Here is a 23,907-nt window from a genome sequence, read left to right as displayed (position 1 = left end):
ATCTAAAAAAATAAAAAAAAAATCAATTATTTCAATAATTCTTTCTTCCATGTCATCTATCTGTATATCATTATGAAAACAATGATATAGAAATATCATTATTCTAATAATTGTTTTTTCTTTATCACTTTTTTGTTATTTTTAATGGGTTTATGTAGTCGGACTCATCAAAATCTCCTAATTTATTAAAGATTATAAAAAAAAAAAATGCGATGGAAAACTGGTTAACGATGAAATTACCAAAAAATAAATTGAACATAGTTTGAAGTTATATAAATTAATTAAATGAAAACAATCCTTACTTTAAGCATAAGTCACTTTTAACTATAATAATAAAAAATATGTTTTTAAAAAATTTATAAATGAAGTTTTTAAACTTAGTCAAACATGTTTAAATTCAAAACCTCAAATAAAAAAAAAAGTGTGAATAATTAAAATGTGTTATGAATTGAAGACGATAATAAAAAACACCAACAGATATAAGTATATGAGGATATGTTCAATACTTTCCTTTTTACTGGTTCTAGTATTTATTTAAATAAATACTAGAGGAAACACCTAACAAGGAGACCATTTTACCATATATTTTTCATAGAGGGTTATGCTAGACGAATAAGGCCAATGTGATCCTTTCCAAGAAGAATAAGTAATGAATAAGTTGGTAGGCATGAAAAATGATACTAATGATTAGAATGTAGAGCTTGTCGATTTGTCATAGTGCTTAGTAGATTAGTATCACAAAAGTAATGCTCAGTTTAATTCATTATTAAATGATCATATAATCTAAAATTTATTGGCGGGTGCCGGGCGGAGCTAGGATTTGAGTTCAGTGCAGGCAACTTTTTTCGACGCCGAACTTCAAGGTTTTTGGTCATGGATTTTGTGATGATAAAAAAATACTCCAATTTCACATTTCACTGAAGAAGTTTTTGGCTGCACCGAAGAAGTTAGATTCGTTGATTGCACCGCCATTTTGGTTATTGACAACAACGGCTAGTCGGGCGCATTGTTGCTCTGAGGTTGAATAGTGGGCAATTGGCGTCGCAAGGATCAGTGGAGTCCAAAATTGGGAGTTCTTCAACTTTGCCAGAATTGGATAGTAGAATTCTTCAAAGTATAATCTTGAATTATTTTATTTTATATTTTCCTCAAAATATAAGGATTTATAGTTTTCTTGTTTTCATATAACAATCTTGATCTCCTACCTCAGCAGGCAAGACAAAAATTTTGAGGTTTTCGTACCACATCAGCATTGTGAAGCTTTTATCCTCTCACTAGGTATATGGGATTAATTATATTTCATGTAAATGCTTGATAATGGTCACAATGTGTTGTTTCCGAGTCCTCAATAATTTTTTGTACCTTATAGTAGGATTATGTTGCACTTAAGAGATATTGCACTAGGTACTTGAGTTTGATTATTAATAATATTCAAGATGAAGAAAAATACATAACGCATCGGATTGGAGCAGATTTGATGAAATTAATAAGTGTTGTTATGGTTCTACGTGATTGGAAGATTCTCTACTACAAGCTTAAAGAAAAGTTTCGTAATGAATAACAAGGTCATGGATTTAGTGATAATAAAAAAAATACTCCAAATAATGAATTCACAGTGCAATACCAACATATACTCTCAATCCAGTGCAATTCACATTTTACAATTTCACATAATCAATTCACTGTCCAACTCGCAACTGGACAATGCAATTCATAACATTTCCAAATCTTAAGTAACTTGAACTTACAATTTCACAGTCCACTGAAAGCCTGGAGTCTGCTGTCCGTGCCTCTTTGAGCAATCGAAGTCCAAAGTACTAATATATATATATATATATATATATATCATTACAATTTACAGAAATCGAAATAACAACAAATAAGGGGAAAAAAATTCAAAACCATTCTGGACACTGCTATACTGGTGGAAAATTGAAATTGGGATTTCACCTTCTTTTGGCTTCTTCTTTTGCTTGGCTAGCTGCCTTTGATTGTTGGAAAAAAATTTATTATATTTTTCAATAAATCCATATTCTTCCATGATCCTGGAGCCACCTATTATTATGAGCGTGTATGTCAAGTTGAAATGCTATAAAGTAGTTAAAAATGCGTGGTCCCTCGTTATACCAAGTGACAATGCTGCATTCTTTTTAGGGCAAAACACTCTTTTCAGTGGTGGGAACTCCACACAATGAAATCAGCTTCGTTTTCCCATTAACAAAAAAATGTTTATAAATTAGTGACTGTACTATTAACTAGACCAGACTTTACTTAGAAACATTTCATAATCTGAAGTCTACATTCATAAGCTATTCTAGAAAAATATAATAAAAAAATGGTAGCTTGGGAAGATATTTACAAAATAGTGGTGGCCATGGTGCCATTTTACGCAGCATTGGCGTTAGGCTACGACTCCATAAGGTGGTGGCATATGTTTAAACCGGACCATTGTGATGCCATAAACTGCCTCAATTGCTATTTCATAATGCCATTTTTCACCTTCGAGTTCACAGCTCATGTAAATCCTTATAAGATGAATTATCTCTTCCTTGCCGCGGAAAAAAAAAAAAAAAAAAAAAAAAAAAAAAAAAAAAATTCTGGGCTGGAGTTCAGTGGGTGCATCTGCCCGCACTCGACCTAATGGGGCTCCGCCCCTGGGCAGGTGCATTACGAGTTTCTAATATATTATTAAGAAATTTTTAATTAAAGGTCACACAATTTACATGTTCGCTTCATGTTGATCATCCAACTTCAATTTGGATAAGTTTTGATTACTACAATTCACATTTTTTCCCCACTAGGCTAATCAGAATGCATGATTGAATTCATTTATTATGTAAGGGTATTATCAGAGCGGATACATGATTAGACTAATTTCTTTCTTCTTTTTTAAGTCGGGCTAATATATTTAAAAAATTATAAAAACTATGTTTTTTTTCACTATTAAACCTTATGTACAAAAAAAAAAAAAAAAAAAAAAAAAAGGAATCAGTAGTAAATAAAATTTTGCCCCTATTTAATTTTCACCAAATAACAAGGGCTTAATTCGAGTCTAAAATCATTTTATAATTTACATTCAACTAGTCTTTTACTCAAAATTTTATTTCCTCACAATGTTCTTTTTTTTTTTGGAAAATAAGTAGCACCAAAAACTTGCATTTGTTTGAATATAAAATAGTCCCTTTACGTTCTTTAAGTGAATGTATAATCTCATTAATCCACCATGATCGAAGACTTAAAGGTTTAAAATGGTTAGTGATCATTTATATCCTTCATCTACACTATTAAACTTTGTATAATTCTATTTGTATAACTAAAGGTGTACCGAATTGTTTATTTCTTCTCACATGCACGCGAGACTCACGTGAATAAAAAAAATTCCAATATGTGATTCCTACCCCTATTATGAGTAGTTGGTAAGGGATTAGGTAAAAAAATCAATACATGTAGCATAGTCCTCAAACCTTACACCAATTAAATCATGAATCATGCCATGAGTACAGGCAATTTTGGTAGAAAATATTTACAGACAATACTTGGCACATATTCATTGGAAGACAAAATAATTATAATAAAAAAACAAAATAATTATAATAAAAAAACAAGAGAATCACATTTTGCCACATAGCTTTGATAATAAATCTATCAAAAATTCTCAAATCATTGGCTTTGTTTAGAGGGCATTCCCAAATTTGAGCAATAAATAATGCCACCAAATCAACACACCGACGCATCATGACTAATAACTTCCACTTAGGTCTAAAAATAGTATTGATTTGGACAATTTATAGAGAGTCAATATACAAGATTTCATCCCAAAAGATCATTGCCCGACATAATAAAAAAGATAATGGAAATTATAGAGATCCTTTTCATTTTGGAGTGACCAAATTGACACACATAACTAGCCTTCTGGGGCGGACCTACTTGAGACCCAGTGGGGTCGGCCGCCCCACCCGATTTCCAAATTTTCAGTTTTTCTCCAAATATTTTTAGGTTTTCAGATTTTTTTCTCCAATGTTTTTGGTTTCTGTCCTAAGGCTAGCCTTTATTGGGTGATACAAGAAGTTGGCGACGTAAATTTCAAACTCAACAACATAAAAGCTCGGAAGTTGTCCTTGATATAAAGATTCTACAATAGATTTTTGCTTCTCCGAACATCATGTTGGAATTATATCCAAGAAATACAAAATATTTTGTACTGTAATGTGTCTGCCAAATCTCCATCCCATATTTGTTTAACGAGAAATGACTATTTTGGCTCCGACCTCATTTGTTTTACGAGAAAATTATGGTCGAGCTTCTGCTAAGAAAGTAGGATGGTAAGAATGGAGAGCACATCAACAGCAAGAAAATAATGCAAATCGCGCAAGTGTTCAATCAAGAACCAAGTTGAGAAGGCTTGTAAGAAGCGAACAATGAAATCAACAATTTTCCTGCAAAAATAAGGTGAAATATCTATTCCTCAGTGACAAAACATTAGCAACAACTATGATGGTTATAAGTATCAGTGTAAATTCTTGTCTACCGTGTTTTTCTTCGCGACTTACCATTGAAAATAAAAAACTGGATTTTGAACTTTCTTGGATCATACCTGGAGAATGTCCAAGCAAAGCGACAATGTAATTGGTTGCAATAGTTTTCGTGCTCACTCTATCAGTCCCGGATGATAGGTTGTGGCGCCCACTTGAGATGCAAATTCAACCTTCCTGATGGTGTCCCGTCTATTAAAAAGGTATCTGTAATTTCTTCCTCTAATATAACCCTTGTGAGTGTCATTATGCATCTTCCCATTTTGTCCTGAACATAGGTAGAATATCATGCTAGGCTTAAATGGAAGTCTGACCTCTTTTTAGGTTACTTACTTTACCAATGAGTAAAGATTTTATCCCCTAGAGGGTTTCCATTCTTGCCTGTTTTCCAAGAGCAATTCTTATTCTTATGCAATAGCGTTCGTCTTTTTAAAATATATTGTTAAAATTTTAAATATTTCTGAAAAAAAAAATAGTACTTCAACGAACAAAGTTGAGTTCATTATGAGAATTTACCTTCCCAAACGTGTCATGATCCCAAACTTCCAACATCAACAACTCATGTAGCCCATCCTCAACAACAAAGTCAAATGTTTGATTCCAAACTGGATTCAAGGTGTCATTTAAAACCTATAATGAGAGGGAAAAAGTTATTACGTTACGATACCAAAAATTCCGAGGAAGGGGAAACACCAGGGTTAGGTATTGAATTAACCGTAAAAATGAGTTATCTTTTTCGTATGCATTGAATCACTTCATCTAAAAACATAAACTAATAGAGAGAGAACAAATTCACTTTCTTAGTCGTCCTCACATGCCTCATCATATTCATCTTTTATGAAAGTTCCTACATGTGGACAAGTTTTATAAACGAGTGACAACAAGCTATTAGAGGGGGGATGGATTTATATACTTAGTTGTCTTCAACACTTTATTTTGCCTGGGGATGGGGTGTGTGTGAAGTATGCGCTAGAACAACTGTTTATTCCAAAGGTCAGTAAGAATCAGCAAATCTCACCCGACTCTTGCTCTTCTGATCAGACTTCTTCATCGTTAGTACAACGAAAGGATCCGATTTTCCCCTGAGATCAGTACTCGGCAAATCTTCTGCAGATAGTACTGTCACTGAAAGAACCCCTCTAATAACAAAATCCTTTTTCGTCGAGGCTGAGTTCACTAGGCTGGCGGAATCTATTCCCCCAGTTCCTTGTAAAAGAGCCCTTTCCATGCTAGTTAATCCAAAGTCAGGGTTAGAAGGATTCATAAATGCACTCTCAGTGCCGAAAGGACAATACAAGAGCTCCAAGTGCACCTACAATTAAAGAAATGATATCAACGAAAACTAGCCATGATAAGTTTTAAAGCATCCCACGGAAAATGATACACTCATTAGGACACATTCAACGAAATTGTTTTGCAAATAGCTACCTTGTGATTCGAGGATGTTATGTGCCCTACTGCAATAGCACAAGCTTTCCAATTTGATCGAAATATGTATATTAAGTGAGGAAATAAAATAGAGAATGAAAGTTGGTATAGTTTTATAGTGTAATGTTTGGTGTTGGATAACTTGCTAAACATCGTGGCCTACCTATAGCTGTCCATGCTATTTTAGTATCAAATGCTATGGGCACTTTATTTTAGTGGATAAGCTTTGGACAGTTGAAATTGAACCACTCTGATAAGTATATTTTATATACTTATTCGTGACTCTAAAATAGCGATATTTAATAGTCTTTTGGCGAAATATATTCCTAAATTGTTGTTTTTATGTTTAATAGGTGGATTTCTACGAAAAAAAGGAATGAAAGGAAAGAAGCAAAAACGGATGGAAATAGCAAAATCCCAAGTACGTGGATTAAATTGGCCATTGGATACAATTTTTGGGAATCAAAATCTAACTATAAAAAGTGAATTGATTTGCATCGCTTCAAAAATTTAGTACTGGGAGAAAAATAATTGATTAAATGACCTTCAATTGGACTGGCCTTGGAATTCAAATTTAATATTATTTTGGACCCCTAATTGGGCTACAACAAGGGTTTAATTGTTGAGGTATATATATACAAACACATGTAGAAAAAAGAGGGGGAGCAGCCTGGGGGAATATATAGATATACATTGTCGGCTGCTAAGAGAAAGAAAAAGGAGGAGAATTCTGCCTATTGCTGAATTAAAGATACATACACTTAAGGCTGGGAATTGAGCTTTGAGTGGCCAATTTAATATATTGATACGCACAGAAACCAAAGCCGGGTGAAGGAGGCAACTGCCTTGGAATTCAATTCATAATATACGCACAAGAAACGGCAGTCTGGGAGAAAAAAAAAAAGGGCAGCCAATACTCTATATTATTTACGCACACTTTGGGGCTACCAGTTGCTGAACAATATTATATATTTCTCACGCAATTTGAGGCTGAAACAGAGAAGAATATACATACGCACAGGAACGACAGCCTGGGAATTGGTTGCTGAATTTTATTATACAAAGTACAAGAGGGCAGCAGCTGTCGGAGGAACAGACGGGCAGAAATTGGAATAGTCGAACATTGAGGCAGAATATATATATATATATATATATATATGCAGACAAAGACAAGAATTGCTGGAAGAAGACGACACACGCAGAAAACATTGAAGAGGAAAGAGACGGCAGAATCATTGACACAAAAATTAATCACGTTTCGTCGAATTTTTTGGTGATGTCGTTTCACTTTTATTTATTTAATTCTCGCATCATGTTTGGCTAATTCCTTTTCACATATTGGATGATGATAAAATTGTTTAATTTTTAATTTTAATTCAAGACCTATGTTTTTATGTTAATCATTGCGTTGTGATTCCAATAATATGCATAATTAGATTGTTTTAATGTTTGCGCATCATTAGGATAATAAGTTGCTTTTTCGTAGTGTTGGAAAACTCACGATAGGTAGAACATTATTATTGGGACATATGGGCAATAAATATTAGGAATAGTATTTGTAGCATATGCGATCTTATATGATAATCCTAATTGTCAATGCATATTTGCTAGATGAATTCGGACTAGGAATATAATCGTCTCGTGGTAATCACAGGTTTATTATATTTTGGAAAAGAATAATAAATAAATAAATAAAAACGAAATTATCGATCGTTGCAATTGCATAAATTGAGATAATTATTATTGGTTGAGAATTAGAACTAGGAATTGATCAATGCCGTCGGAAATCCAATACGTTTACACATTTGAATTTTTAAACCAAATTTAATTATTTTCACAAGTTTTAGTTATAAAATTATTTAGCTATTCCATCGATCGTCTTTTAGTTACAAATACGAATTAAATATATCAAATATACTAAAATTGATCCTTATTCCTTGTGGGACGATAACTCGTTCATCACGATTATTACTTGTACAACGAACCCGTACACTTGCGGGATTTTGACGAACACACTCCATTAAGTGGTTGAAATTGAACCACTCCATTAAATGTGCCAATGGCGTTGAAGCATCTGTGTCACGTGAATTAAAGAATAAGTGCTGAAGGAGAGAGGAAAATTTGTTGTTACGCGAAAAGGTTTATTCAAGGAAAATGTGATGAATAAAACTGTGTAGTGGAAGCTCATAAGAAAAGAATTGTTTAGGTTTTGTTTTATTATACGTGGTATGATATAACCATTTAATGTGTTACATTTTCATCGAAAGTTCAAATAGTTACATAAAGATAAGTACACGTAGCATGTTTTCAAGAAGAGATAATACGAGACTAACCAACAATGTTGAGCCTCCTAAATTCAATGTAGTAAGATGATTGAGATTGAATGAGCATAGGAATTCTATTTTTCTTTTACCCATAGTTACTACAATTAAACATTTGGTGAATCCATAGAATGGTTTGATGAGAAAATAATTTTCTGGTCTAGATCCATTGTCTCTCTAGTTTGCAATATAAATAAGTGAATAAGATATTCATTTATTTTCATGGTTAAGTGAATCTATGCAATAAATTTAATCAATTAAGTAAAATTTCTTTTTCACACTTTTTTAAAGCTGTTACGTAATGAGTGATTTACACTCATTATATTATGCCATTAATTTCATGATTTTGCTATTTTGGAGAGCATTTTAGAAGTGCTAACAAGTGATTTTGGTGTTGTTTTGTAGATTAATGGAAGTGGAGAAAACAAGGGCTAAAAGAGGTCAAAGGAAGGAAATAGGCAAAAGCTAGCGAAATTAGATGAAAGGACCAAAACGTAAGAGATTCAAAGTTCGAGGATTAAAATGCAATTAATCAAAAGTCATGTCGAAACTTGAAATGAAGGTCCGAGAGTTCTAGAAGCCAATTGGATGAAGGAAGGTGTCAAAGGGATCAAATTTAGTCAAGATATGATCATAAATTATTTTCCAACCAAAAAGTTTTGCGCCGGAGTTTTCGTCTCACATTTAGACTCATTTTTTGACATAGAAAACGATCGAATTGGAGAATGATTCCTGAAGAAAAATTGTAGTCCTTCGAATTATCTTTCCAACGCATCTTGAATCACTTTAATCGGATATCGAACGAAAAAGTTATAACAAAAATACTGAAAGCTGTCCAGTACAACCGAAGTAGTTATCAGCGCCTAGGCGCTATCCATCAGCGCCCAGGCGCCATAATGCTGAAATTTGGACAGAAAGTCAGCGCCTAGGTGCCCAAATTGCAGCGCCCAAGCGCCGCCGTGCGAGAGTAATTTTTTTAGGTTTTTACCATTCTTTTTCGGCCCAACTCATCTCAAATATTTCCCTAAACTCCAAGACAATATAAATACAGGATTGAAGACCTAAATGAGGGGGGGAGCCGCACACTAAAAATCGATGGGATCAAGCCACGCGTTCTTGACATATTGGAGAGAAAAACAACAAGAAGGGAGATTCAAGGGAGGAATTTAAGAAGATTAACACCAAGAATTGAAGATTGGAAGCACTCATTGGAAGAGGAAGGAGATCTTGGTGCAAGAATTCCATTTTTTCTTCCACATCTTTATTTCAAACTCGGTGATGTATTCTAAGACATTCTCCTATTTTTCTTCCATTATTATGAGTAGTTAAATTTCATGTTAGGGCGAACAATGTAATCTTTTGGAACCCTTTATTTCATGCAATTGAGATTCTAGTACTTTTTTATTTCATGTGTTGATTTTAATATTGTTCTTAATACATTTAATTACTTGATCACTAATTAGATGATTTGTGAACAATGATTGCGTAGAGATGCGGATTATTTGTTTAGACCACATGTTAAAATCCGGTAAATTGATATAATGTGTAGAGATACCTATATTGATTGCTGCGGTCGGGTGTGAATTCTTAGAACCAATGTTTCGTTTAATTAAACTTAATTTGCATAGAGATATGGAATTAAACTAATTAAGTAGGCTCAATGAGAATTCGAGAGGGGTAAGTTGAATACAATAGAAGAATTCGACCGAACACTACCTTAGGTTTTATGAATCTTGATTTATGAAGTAAAGGTGACCAATAGGTGAAATTGTTCCGCCCTAACGTCCATTTATTGTTTGAAAACTCAATCACTTTTCATTGAATCCAATCACATTTTTAAGTCTTTAGAATAAAAATCACATTTAATCATTGTTTTTTATTTATATTCGTCAAATAGTAGTTAAAGAAAGATTAAATTAAGTGCTACAAAATAGTCCTCGTGGGATCGATAACCGGACTCTTAGGTCCACTATTACTTGTTACGGATCGTACACTTGTGAAACAAAATTTTACAACATTACACGTCGTCATACAAGGCTCTTATCATTGGCTACATTGCAGCCAATTAAGGGAACAACAAGAATCCACCTAAGGCCGACAATCTACATTACTTTGCTCACTTGGCCTATAATTGAAGCCGTGACAAAGGAAGCCGAAGTGAGCTAAATGCCCCAGTTGACCCAACAAAACATGTGGAGGCCGAACCTCCAAGTTTGAGGCGAATCATCATGATCGGATTTTCAAAGTTGTGAGCCTTTCACAAGGAATCTTTCATAGATCTGCCTTATCAAAGAGATTTTTTGTATGATTAATTAATTTTACATATCTACAGCAAATGTCTCTTAGTCAACTTTTCATATAGTAGATCTAGAAAATACTGTGGCTACTTTTAGAGTCATTTAATACTACCTCAACTTAAGACATCGGAGGTGATGCATATGACATTGATGCGCGATCGTTAAGATAAGGCAACGTGCCATCATTCAATGGTAATTACTTTTCATATTTTATAGAGCGAATTCATCTCATCCAACGGTAGTCACGCTACAAAGCTAATTCCTTTAAATCCCTACATAATCAACTTAAAATAGTTATAAAGTGAATCTAATAATTAGTGAGATCATGAATCCATAGACTTTCAATAAAATATTTGTTATGTATGATTTCTATAAAATCATTTCCAACAATTTCTAACAAATGTGTTGTACTACACGTATTATGTAATACCAAATACCTAGTCAAATCTTAGTAGGTTTAATTGCAAATTCCAAGTCTTTCGTTTACTTTGGATCCAAATGGGATTTTAAATATGGCAACTCCCCTTGTATAGGAGATTGCTGCCAGAATTGTGTGTTTACTTCTTCATTTTTGGTCAAGGTCTAATCAGATGCTACCACATGTCCTTTATTAAAAATCTGAAAAAAATAAAAATAAAAAATCCTTTAAACATTTGTGTTTGATATCCTTTTCAATTTTCAAAGGCCGTAACCAATTCTTCTAGAGTTGAGTTGACTTTGTTTATGTACTTGAAAAAATCAAATTGCTTTGTAGGTGGGCAATTATTTTTATGCAATTACTTAAATATAACTAATTTAACCAATCAACGAGGACGTATTCAAACTCTACTGGTGTGGCCTCGGAATATTCCAACCATTAAGGTTAGGGCTTGGACAAGAGCATGTTTGGCAAAGTTAATTTGCAAACGTTAATGTTGCTTCTAAACATGTTTGGACACATAATTTTTTGTTATTTATAAATACAATTTTACATATTTGACGGTAAAGTATGAGTTAACTCTAAAATAAACAATTTATTGTAACTTAGACCAACAAAAAACCTTACATGTTTACTTTAAAGTAGAATTTTAAACCTTACCTAATGTTGCTTCTATCTCACATCCCTTTAATCACAATTCAAGTCACGAATTCTACAATTTTATAATTGTTACATATAGAATGGTCAAATTGTTATCAAGAAAATTAGGTTGTGGAAAGAAAAAAAATGTGGAAAATGAAAGGAAAAAACTCTCCTTGTCATTGGAAGATTAGGAGGAATGGAAAATGATAAAGAAAATTGACTTCTTAGCTTGTTCGTGCAACTTCAACCATTTATTTCCAAACCATCTATCTAAATTAACAAAACAAATATCATGAAACAAGGACCCGTCTGGTACACTGAATGAAGACTATTAAAGAAGAAAGAAATGTAAAAAAGTTTATTTCTTATTGTGTGCAATATTGAAGTATAATTTATTAGTGAAAAATTATTAAATACGTGATTGAAAAGTTAATAAAAATTGAAAATTCTATGAAATGTATTTATAAAATTAATTATTTATTTCAACTCAAGTTTTTATCAACTTTTAAGCAAAACCAAACAAACACTTACTAATCAAACAAGCCGCATATAATTATAAATGATCAATTAAGGCCCTAAACCATGGTTGATGAAATTATCACAGTTATTATCATAGTTATATGTACGCAGCCGCCAAGTAAGGCCAAGCAAAATGTTGAAACGTTGACTCAAAATTAAAATCATCAAAATGGATACTACAGTGTTATTCATATATCTTCGTCCCTCTCTCTATAACTACAGTGTTATCCATAAATCTATAAGATACTACACTGAACTCAAAATTTCTTTGGTTTATTTAGTTCATTAAAATCATCAAAATGGATTCTCGTACATTGGAAATCAACGTTATGTCTGCAAGGGATCTAAACAAAGTCAACCTCATCATGAAAATGGACGTGTACGTCATCGTTTCAATCTTCGGCGGGGACAAGAAATCGAAACAGAAGACCAAAACGCCGGTGGATAACGATGGAGACAGCAATCCCACTTGGAATTTTCCTATAAAGTTCACGGTGGAGGAGGTGGCGCTCAAGCAAAACCGCCTGAATCTTGTGTTCAAGCTTGTGTGTCAGCGTGCACTGGGGGATAAAGACGTTGGTGAAGTGCATGTGCCGTTAAAAGAGCTTCTTGAATCTCCGACGGCTGCCGGCGGAGGCGGGGATGGGAAACAGCAGAAGTTTGTGAGCTATCAAGTGAGGAAACCCAGTGGGAAGCCTAAAGGGAAACTCACTTTTTCGTACAGGTTTATTGAGAAAGTTGCCGGTGGGTTTGCAGCGGCGCCACCAGTTCTTCCGCCTGTTGCGACAAAAGTTGAAGATGACAAGCCTGTCACCGCTTTTCCAGCAAATCCGATGATGGCAAGACCTAGTTCTATGTATCCTCCGCCACCGCCTGTAGGGTATCCTCCTTATCCAATTGCTGAGGGAAATGCGCAGTATCCACCCCCGCCACCGCCGCCTGGAGGATATCCTCCTCCTCCTTCCGGATATGGGTACCCACAACCACCTCCACCCTCTTATGGTGGATACCCGCAGCCTCCACTGCCAGGATATGGGTACCCCCAACCACCACCACCACCACCACCAGGGTATGGCTATCCGCCGCAGCCGGCGGTACAGCCGCCAAAAAAGAACAAATTTGGCATGGGACTAGGTGCCGGACTGCTAGGAGGTGCTATTGGCGGGCTGTTAATTGGAGATATGATTTCGGATGCAGGGGATTGTGGCTTTGATGGTGGATTTGATTTTTGATTTTTGATTTTACATTTTCTTTACTTCGTTGTTATTAGTTATTATTATGTGGGTGTATTTCAGATTTGGGAGCTGCCAAGCTTTTGCCTTTTGGAGTAAGTTGCACCGTATATATTTATAAAAAGGTTGAACCGTATATTTATATGATGTAAGAAAGTTGTGCAATGATTTTTTATCATCAAGATGTTATTAGACGATCAGTTGGAATGGGAGAACCATATATATTGGTACAAATTTATTACAGAATAGTCCTTAAATCGATTTTATTAAATTTACTTCTACATATTTTGTTCAAATGCTCAAAGATTGAGAACTCATTAGTCAAAGAAGACCATGACTAATGCATGCCTCTTGCTTGATGAACATTAATGATGAAGACATCATAAATGGCTCACGAGCATTGCTACTGTCTTGCGTCTTATCATAGAGATTGCAACAATTATTAACTAACTCTAAACGATTATGGAACACCTAGTCTGCAATTTTCGCCTAGGTCCACAAGTACAAATTCTTGTTCTCTTTTCCTAACTTGAACTACTCGAATTGAAACACATGTATGTGTATCTTGTTATTCTTCTTTGTCTTGTGTAGAGTGTATGTATTAAAGAGGACTTTTATCCTCTAATTTGGTCTTTTCATTGGTAAACTTAAGTCAAAATAAATGAAGTAGATAATACAATGCAAGATAATTCGTAAGAGGATTTTGCCCTTATTTGATAGGGATTAAAATCAAAATTTTAGTAGATTTTGATAATGGTTGTGAGTCGCATGAAATATATTTGTAACATTAATTGTTGATGTTGATTTAAATTAAAATCTAAATTTGAATCTCTACCAAACAAGGGCTCTATATAGACAGACCCATAAGCCGAAAACAAAAAACTAAAAAATATTTCCATTTAAAATTATTTTTACTGATCTAGACCATTAGTGAAAAGAATAAAAAATTACAGGTAAACAATATGTTAGTTCTATTGGAAATCTACTTAACATGCACAACGAAAATTAAACAAAATTTTTAATTCCTACCAAGGATCTTCTTTGTGCTTAGAGAGAAAATATAATAAGAATTATACCTTTTGTAGATTTTACAAACTCCTTTGCTAACTTGATAACACAAACAATCAAGATCTACAATTCATAGTTGTCCAGCCTCTAATTGGCATTGTGTATACCTCTCAAATATATATGGTTACTCATGATTCAAAAAACATAAATAAGGAAAAGTAAAAAAATAATATATATTATGGTTTTTTTATCAATTAATGTATATCAATTAATTTAGTTAATTGATTTAACATGGTTTTTTTTTTTTATCAAATTCATGACTCTCTCACATAAATTTATAAAATTCATATTTGACTTTCAGTGGGTTGAGATCTCATTTGTTATATTAAGACTTTGAATGTACTCAACAAGCCTTAATAAAACATCTGTGATACTATTATCAATTGTATCTCCTTACAACTCTAAAATCATTAAGCTGAACAACTCTTTGTTTTCATACATTTTATGTGTTAGCTTAATATGACTCTCAAATTTATTTCATTGAGTGTACTCAATAAGGGATAAACTTTAGTTAAGTCAAATCCATCATTCAAAAATATCTAATATTTCATAGTGTCAAACATATTTATAATAGACCAGTTTTGGGTGTGCTCAACAAGTTGAGATCAATTGAGGACTCTGATTTTTCATTGTAATGATGGAAGGCGAGTAATAAATTAACTTAATATTTTAGTGAGGGATTTATAATGCAAATGTCTAATCATAATAATTATAAATATTTTATCACACATCTAACATGCAAACAAATATACATATAACAATGTGGATGATTATGTACTAATTATATCTAGACTTCTCAAGCCAAAAGAAAGACTAGTTGATCAACTCCTAGAGTGTATTGCATTGAATTAGTTCAATGCACCATCTCCATGATTTCCTCCTCTTCTTACATCTTCAATTAGTTCACCTACAACCTGTATCCTATATTAGTTGGCACACAAACCTAAATGAACTTGGACGTGCAAACCATAATAATAACAATAATAAATGGACTTGCAGATCCAAAACAAATTAAGAACTCGCAAGCTCATAAAACGACAAGAATAAAATTAACCATTCAACACATCTACATAATCGAGTCCATTGTCATCCACTAAATCAAATCGAGCTTTTTTCGGGATCTAGGCATATCTCGTAAGAGCAGGTTGAAGCTAAACCTAAAAGTCTTTTCGAGAGGAGTTGTTTGTCTTGGGGGGTAAGGAGAGCTGCTCTCCGACCCGACCATTCAATCCTATTGAATGGAGTCAGGGCACCGCTCGCTCCGCTTTGAAAAAAAAAATAGCAAGCAAAAGGGCAGCCATTTGTTTTGAAATCCATTCGATAGGAAGTATAGGATGGAAGTTGCAGGTCAAGGTAAATGAAAGAGACAAAACACAGGACCCCAGGAAAATCAGTGGGTTGCCCCCACTTTGACTTTTTGAATTCAAAGGAAAAAGAGAATAAGAAGAGTCCTCGTCTATCTGGTGTTTCATCCATTTTAGGTTCTAGTTGGGTCAAAAATTGTTTAATGATTCTACTATTCTCTGTGTGTTGTGAACTCCGTATAAATGCATTCCTATATAATATCTAATATTACATGTAAACACGTTTCAAGAATCTTGCAATTATAGTAAGCTAAACTCATTTAGAGAAACGGACTGAAATAATTAATTAATCATAGTAATCAATTAACTTAATTAGAATGTTTATTTAATTAAAATCAAATTTTAACTAAATATCGAGTTAGAGTCCAACTCTTATTCCGCAATTATAGGGCAAAACTATTTAATTAAATCAAATTCTAATTAAACACCAAATTAGAACCCAACTTTAATTCTAAAATTTGGGGAAAACTTATTTAACTAAAATCAAATTTGAATTAAATAACAAATTAGAGTCCAACTCTAATTCCGAAGTTCTTAAGGCGAGACAATTTAGTTAAAATCAAATTCTAATTAAATATCAAATTAGAGGCTAACTCTAATTTCAAGAATATGCCCCTATCTGTCATCCCTTTTTTTTTTTTTTTTTTTTTCAAATTTTAATGGCTGGAATGATTTTTTTTTTTTTAAAGAATGTGTGGTTGAAAAAGAATAAAAATTTTCAATTTATGTGTAATATTATTTTGTGGGAGGTTGTGTGGTTAAAAATAAGAGAGAGTTAAAAATGAAAGAGAATGGGGGCCAAACGGGGTTTATATTATGGTGGATAATTTAATTGAAATCAAATTTTAATAAAATACTAAATTAGAGTCCAACTCTAATTACAATTTAATTAACATTTTAATTTAGGATAAAAACTCCAAAATAAAATGAAATTCAATTTAGGGCCAAAGTTTAATATTTAAGTTAAAATCCAATTTTAACGAAAATATATAAAATCATCAAATTTAAATATAAATTTAAATGGGTCAAAGTTGAAATTTATGGTCAAAATTCAAATTTTGGTCAAAACCCATTTGAAAATCATTTTAAAACCATTTAAAAATTTAAATTCAAAACTCTTTGAAAATTGCAAATTGACCCCTGATTTAAAATTACAAACAAAGCCTCTCAATTTCATAAATTGCTGAACAGACCCCATTTTTAAAAATTGCAACCTGACCCATATAGAAATTACAAAGCAAGGGCTCGCAAATTCAAAAACTGCATTTGAAGCCCCCACTCCCAAGTCAACCCTAATCTTCTCGACTTTCCTTAATCTAAGTTTCTTTCTCCCTTTTCACTTGCGATGCCAACCTCACTTGGCCATTTCAACATTTCGGTTGAGCGTCTCTGTATCAGCGCCCACATAATCTCAAATATGGGGCAGTGCACGGTGCTGCAAATGCAGCAGCCTATGAGTAGCGGTGCTAGTCGCCACTAGCAGTGGAGCAGAGCCCACTGTCATCGCAAAAAGCAACAGGTCTACTGCTTCATTGTGCCACTTCTATCGATGGCAACTGATGCTGCTAGCAGCATCGTTAGCCGTGGCATAACTGACACGATCTGTTTTCAATCCAAAAAAAATTATTTTCTATTCAAAAGCAAGATTTTTAAGGATGGAAAAATAATTTTCTAAATTGCTAGATTCAAGAAAAATATGAACAATCAACTTTTGATTGTTCCAAGATGCAAAACAGTTTCTAAGAAGTACAAAGTAGGCTCTGATATCACTGTTGAAAATTTACTTAACATGCACAGCGAAAATTAAACAGAGTTTTTAATTCTTACCATGGATATTCTTTGTGCTTAAAGAGGAACTGTGACAGGAATTATAACTTTTGTAGATTCTGCATACTTCTTTGCTGATTTTGGAACCACAACAATCACGATCTGCAATTCACACATGTCCAATTGTCCAGCCTTCAATAGAAATCCACATATGGAACAAGAAAAAGAGAATTAAGGTTTCTCTTTTCTTATGCTAACAAGATAATGAATTGTGTTCTGTTCGTTTTTTTGAAACCCCAATAGCTTATTAATGTAAGTCGAAGTGGGCTTTGTTAGTCTCTTAAACTTAACCAGGTCCAATATTTAGTTAATCTAATTAATTAAATTTGGACCATAAATTAATTAATCCAATTAATTAGTTCAGACCTATTGACAACCAACCCAATTAATTAATTGTCCAACAGTTGTTAATTAATTAATTATTGAATCTCATTCTTTTAGTTCTCCTTTTGTGTGTGACCCATCTTCTCGATCACGATACCTAGCAATGTGAATTATTATTTTAATATAATCAAAATCGAGAAATTAAAATACCCTTTTTTAATTTATCACCAATTGACATTCATCGTCCCAAATTGACATCTAGCAATGTATCGGGACAATGCATGTGACGAAAAATGTCACGTGATATGACAAAATCAAACTTGTTCGTTTATCTTGAAACTATAACTCTTTCATTAATATGATACGATCCATTACGAGATATTGATATGTGTCAGTCTCAATTATCAATCATATCTTTCATTCCATTATTAAGTCAATGTATGTTGAAAAGAAGTTTTCGATGCACCTTGGCCAAGGATTTTATTATCAAGTTAACTGAATGAAATGTAGATCATAATATCTTATTATCTAAGAGTGACAAATCCTCTATTGATCATTCACAACTTTCATATGATTCTTATATACTCGGACAATGCCGTATTAGCGACCTTAGTAGAGCAACATCCAACATCACCAAAGTATGACTATCTCATATAAGGTACTATGATGCCCTCAAGTCAAAGGACCTATTTCACTACCGAATGTTAGGGATTAATCACTGACACTCGAATAGTTATCCATGTGGAATCTTCCCAACGAATCTCCAATGTTTTCTTCAATAACAAAACATTCACATATTTATTTAAGTGTTACCACACTTTAGCTTATAGGATCAACTACTTACTTCACAAGTAAAAAATGCTAAACATGATGGTCTGTCTGTAATAAAGATATAGAATTTTCGTTATTATTTACAACCTTGGATGATTTAAGATTTGGTCATACGTAATTTATATCTCACAATCACAACCCCTTGTGAGTAATAAATTACCAAAACATGAATCTACGGATTTCTATTATTTTAATTTATTAGAATTTTAATTAAATTAAATAATAGATCTGCCCTAAATGAAATATATCAACTATATATTAAAAGTGTTTATATTCAAAGTTGATTGAACCTAGGCATTACACTTGCAAGTTCGACTATGGGAAACAACTTTGAAGACTCCAATAACTTAGCCTGAATCTGACATGTGAAATGACAAACAAAATGAATAATTGGAGTGGAAAGAATCAAGAGTCACGCTTAGGGCTATAAATGGATCGAATTTGGGTGGATCGAATTTGGGATCTGTTAAGAATAATTATCCAATTCAATCCGATCCGATAATTCAACGGATATTTGATTGTTAATTCCATATTCGATTTGCTATATTATCGGATATCCAATCCAATAACCCGATTTGAATTCGAAAAAATTAGAAAGATAAAAATTTTATATTAGTCAACTTCAAAGCCCTAAAATTAAAAGGTCCATATAGTTTTTTTTCCAATTCTTAGCCAACCTATTTATAGATTGTAAATTTTATGATATTCTATTGAGTATCTGACGTGGGATGTGGGAAGTTGGGAATAATGAAAGTAACTCCAATTGTTAGCTCCTTTGGTTGTTTAATTTATAAAATAAATAAATTATTATTTTTATCTTGTTTTAATTAATAAAAAAATTAAATCTGTTCAAATATTTCAATTAACAATATCACACAATTATATAATATTATTTATTATTTGAAAATTTTGTATAAAGTATAATACAAGTTTCAAAAATGGAAAAAAATTATGTTTAATAAATTAGGTGATAATTTATAAATATATATTATATTATTATAATAAATCGGATCGAGTTGTTGTCAGATCAGATTAACCTATATCCATATTTGCTTCATTTAGTTAACAAATTATCGGATTCGAAAATCCATCTTCCATTAGTTTTATCAGATACAGATCGAATTCGAATCAAAATTCAATCTATTAATAGCCCTAGTCATGCTGCTACCTTGGTCAAATGGTATGAATATAAATATTTTTTCACATTCGATTGTGCATGTTATTGGCATGTCTCATCCAACATGACATAGTTATTCATAATAATCGTGTTTAGATTATTTTTTTATGCATCAAGTTGTTGTAAACTTGAGTTATGCACTATCATTGTTCATAATTGCATGTTGTTAAAATGAGATGACTAGAAATTTATAAGCGAAAAACACATATTTGTCGTAGCACAATTTCAAATTTACAATTGATATGTACGATGAGTCTAGTTCAACAGTCTTAGTTTAGTTCAACAGTCTTACAATTGCATGTTGTTAAAATCAGATGTCTAGAAATTTATAAGCGAAAAACACATATTTGTTATAGCACAATTTCAAATTTACAATTGCTATGTACGATGAGTCTAGTTCAACAGTCTTAGTTTAGATCAATAGAGGACTAACTAAAAGATGGTCATTACCCAATACCCATTATGTAAGAATGCTGGGGTTTGAAAATATTATCCATGTATAATGGTTAATTTTATCAAATATACTAAATTTATACTGTAGCGAAATAAGTTTATATGCAAAACGAGGTACAATAACTTGTATCGGCTTATAAATATTTAGCCATGTTTAGTGATTAAAATCAGAATATTAGTATATTTTGATAAAAGTTGATGAAATGTGTGGTTGAAAACTTGTAAACTCCATAAAATATATTGTTAGATTAATTTTTAATTTATTAAATTCTAAATAAATTAATCACTACAAAAGAAGAACTTAATCAAGTTCACCTTATGGTTCAACAACTTGTAGAGCCACATTAAATTGATATGTAGGCCTCATTACTAAACAAGCCTATCATTGTTCGGATCAATAAACAGCAAGAATTTTTGTTTTAGCCCGAGGGTGCCCCAATGCTTTGATAAAAATCTATTCAATTATTAAGCCATTGTCTCTCTTTTCGATTTAACATGTCTTTTGAAAAGTTAAAAACTAAGACTGAGATAAAGAATCCATTTAGAAAGAAGGTTTTTTTTTTTTGTTGGTTTTTTTTGGTACTTCTACTTCTTGTAGGAGTGTTTCCTAAGAAAGTTAAATATATTGTCTCTAAAAATTCTTTTAGCCAGACAAAATATTTTCAAAAAATTATCCATATGTACTCGAAAGCAACATTTTAAGACTCGTTAGGTAAGGCTTTTATAAGCTTGTCTAAAAGGTACACAATAGTCAATTTATTGAATTGTATCTATTTTAGACATGCTTTAAGTCATTCAATTAGGTAGTTGGAGTCCTTGGGACTTTTGTGTCAAAATCGCATCAATAAAGTTCTCAGTCTTTCCTCTTTCTTCACAAGAAGTAAAGCTAACACGAGCAAGCTCACATTTTTAGAGTCAGTTTTTTGTTAAACAAATTTCAGCAAAGACAATGAGACATCACCATATCGAGCTTGGCCATTTTTTAGGGACAATATCATTTTTTTTCTTTTTGCATGAGTTCAACCTCATGAGCTCGAATTTATCTATAACTTGATGGCTTAATTATTTTATGTCTTGTTCAAAGACAAACTTTTAGCCTTTATCACGCATTTTTAATTACAACTAGTGAGATGCATATGCATATGCAATTCACGTGCCATAGTCTATTTGGCTACGTAATAGCGTAGGTATAAAACAAAATTATTTATGTTAAGCATTAGTTACATTAAACTTAAGCATATGTTGTTAAATATTTCGAGGAAACAACATTCCAGAAATGATGTATTCAGAACCATATATTTTGTTCCGAGGCAACAACATTGCAAAAATAAAGTAGCTAGGAAAGCTAAAAAAGTTTATAGCTTTGTAGGTAAAAATTGGAGTTATGTGAGAATTGAAATCAAATTTTTAAGTGCTTTTGCCTTTATCCAAACTCAAATATTGTTGCACCTAAAAAGATGTGTATGAAAATTAAAACTATGACACAAATCCATTATAGTAAAACATGCAATAAATCGAAGGACACAGAGACGGCTAGACGATTTCTCAGAATCTCCTTTGCTTCGCGAGCATAAAGAGTAGGTTTTTAATCCCAACGAGGGTTACCCATCTTAGGGCACCTCATACTTGAGAGATTGATGTGCCGCTCTATAGATGGACCTCCAAATGGCAAAGAGTCGTCAGCACCAACTATGCAATCCCCATTAACAACCTCAATTAACTACGAAAACCCAAATTATAGGAGAGTGCAAAATTAAAGAGACCAAAAGATAATACATGGTACCTAACACCATGAATCAAAATTTACTTTTCCAGTAAAGTTCTAGTCATCAATGGACTTTGAGTTTGTGGTTGGGGGCACATAGTTTTTCCGCATCATCAATCGATTCTTGGCTAGAAGTTCAGCATTCTTAAACCTCCACTTGGCATCATCTTCCATCAGACTTGTACTCCCCTCTTCATATTTAGCTAAACCCTATATAAACATGATGGGGAAGAAAACTATGAGAGTAAATTTCACAAGGGAAAAATTAAAGGCATAAGAAAGGGATCAGGAAAGGTTAACGAGAATAACTAAACTTGCTTAACAATTTGCATTAACATATAAAGCAATACTCCTCTTTCGGCCTGCTTTTCTTCTTTCTCTGCTATAGAGAATTTATAAAATGTAATAAAGACATAGGGTACTAACCTTTATAATTCGAGAAATTAACCCAAGTAGCAAATGAGGCCAAAACAAATGAGAGATTTATAAAAACTTAACAGCCAAATAATAAACATAGCAAAAAGTCGATACATACCAAAATACCTCTGACCCTCGTGGGAATAGTATTTCTGTTATTTTTTAAGCATTTTAATAGCTTTGTGTATGATAGCATTTCTTGTGTTTGCATCTTGATTGAACTAATAACACACTCCAATAATTGGTTGGTTTGTTACTGGATAAATTTACTTCTTGGGATTATGGTGCCTTGCAGGAATCTTTGAACACATAACATCGATGCTGCTTCGCAGGACTAGAGTGCATGCTCATGCCACATCTGAGCCATTCCTTCATTGTTCCCTGTTGGTTGTCATTGTCATACTATTATTATCTCATAAAGGGTATCCTACTTCACTATAAAAAAAAAAAAAAAAAAAAGAGGCTAAAAGATATCATTACAAGTAGCTCAGTAAGCATTAAGAGATTTTTGTCACAAAAGATCTCACTCAGTTATATGTGAAGGAGCTCTTTTTGAAGACATTCTAAGAGAAAATGGATAAACTTGAGTTATATAACCAGGGGCGAATGCAGGATCCAAGTCTAGCTAGGGCGGCGGTTGACCGTTGATTGTAATAGTCCAATCGTTTATTAAATTTTGATTAAATTTTTTCACTTATTCTAATTTCCTAAATATAAATTCTCAAATCAATAATCATAACTCATGTCTCAGAAAAGATAGATTACTTACATAAATCACTATCACAAATTCACAATTCTCCATAATAACTCACAAGTCACAAAACTTAAATCACAAGTCATAACTCATTATTTATAAGACCAATAAGGAATAACAATTAACTCAATTTACAGACAAGAGATAACAACGTTCATTATTATTTATTCAACAAATCAATGAGAAATGGCCAAAAAAATAAAACAAAAAAAATAAAAAAAAGCAATAAAATAGAACATAAATCACGCACCAGTCACCAGGCGAAGCTGAATTTTGTTCACCTAATGGCAATCGCCCCTGCTGTCGATTAAATTGATTTGGTGGAGTTTTGCTGTTTGGAATTGGACCATTCTTCATTTGGGGATTGCTAGTACCCAACTCGGATTGGGGGGAAACAATTCATTGTAAATTTGTAAGCAAAATTGGGCCTAATTTTTTAAACAAAAAAGGCCCAAATAACGGGGACGGATGGATCATTGTAATTTATAGCCAGCAGCCCAACGTGAAACCCCCCCCCCCCAAAAAAAAAAAAAAAAAA

General features: G+C 32.8%; 2 protein-coding genes across 2 annotated transcripts; one reads left to right on the top strand and one right to left on the bottom strand.

The window, feature by feature from the left end:
- Positions 1-4,331: 4,331 nt before the first annotated feature.
- LOC111394084 (synaptotagmin-5-like) lies at positions 4,332-5,909 on the bottom strand. The gene is made up of 3 exons (XM_023019864.1): positions 5,551-5,909; positions 5,049-5,162; positions 4,332-4,800 (listed from the first exon to the last, which is right to left on the bottom strand). Exons 1-3 carry the CDS (start codon positions 5,794-5,796, stop codon positions 4,657-4,659), a joined length of 504 nt encoding a protein of 167 aa, XP_022875632.1. The 5' UTR covers positions 5,797-5,909; the 3' UTR covers positions 4,332-4,656.
- A 6,409-nt stretch (positions 5,910-12,318) lies between these two features.
- On the top strand, positions 12,319-13,596 carry LOC111393652 (protein SRC2-like). The gene has a single exon (XM_023019299.1). The coding sequence runs from the start codon at positions 12,457-12,459 to the stop codon at positions 13,387-13,389; it is 933 nt and encodes a 310-aa protein (XP_022875067.1). The 5' UTR covers positions 12,319-12,456; the 3' UTR covers positions 13,390-13,596.
- The last annotated feature ends 10,311 nt before the right edge of the window (positions 13,597-23,907 follow it).

This window comes from Olea europaea, chromosome 4 (genome assembly GCF_002742605.1).
Source record: "Olea europaea var. sylvestris chromosome 4, O_europaea_v1, whole genome shotgun sequence".
Lineage (NCBI taxonomy): Eukaryota > Viridiplantae > Streptophyta > Magnoliopsida > Lamiales > Oleaceae > Olea > Olea europaea.
Note: the sequence above shows the minus strand (reverse complement) of the source record. Positions and strands in the feature narration are given on the sequence as shown.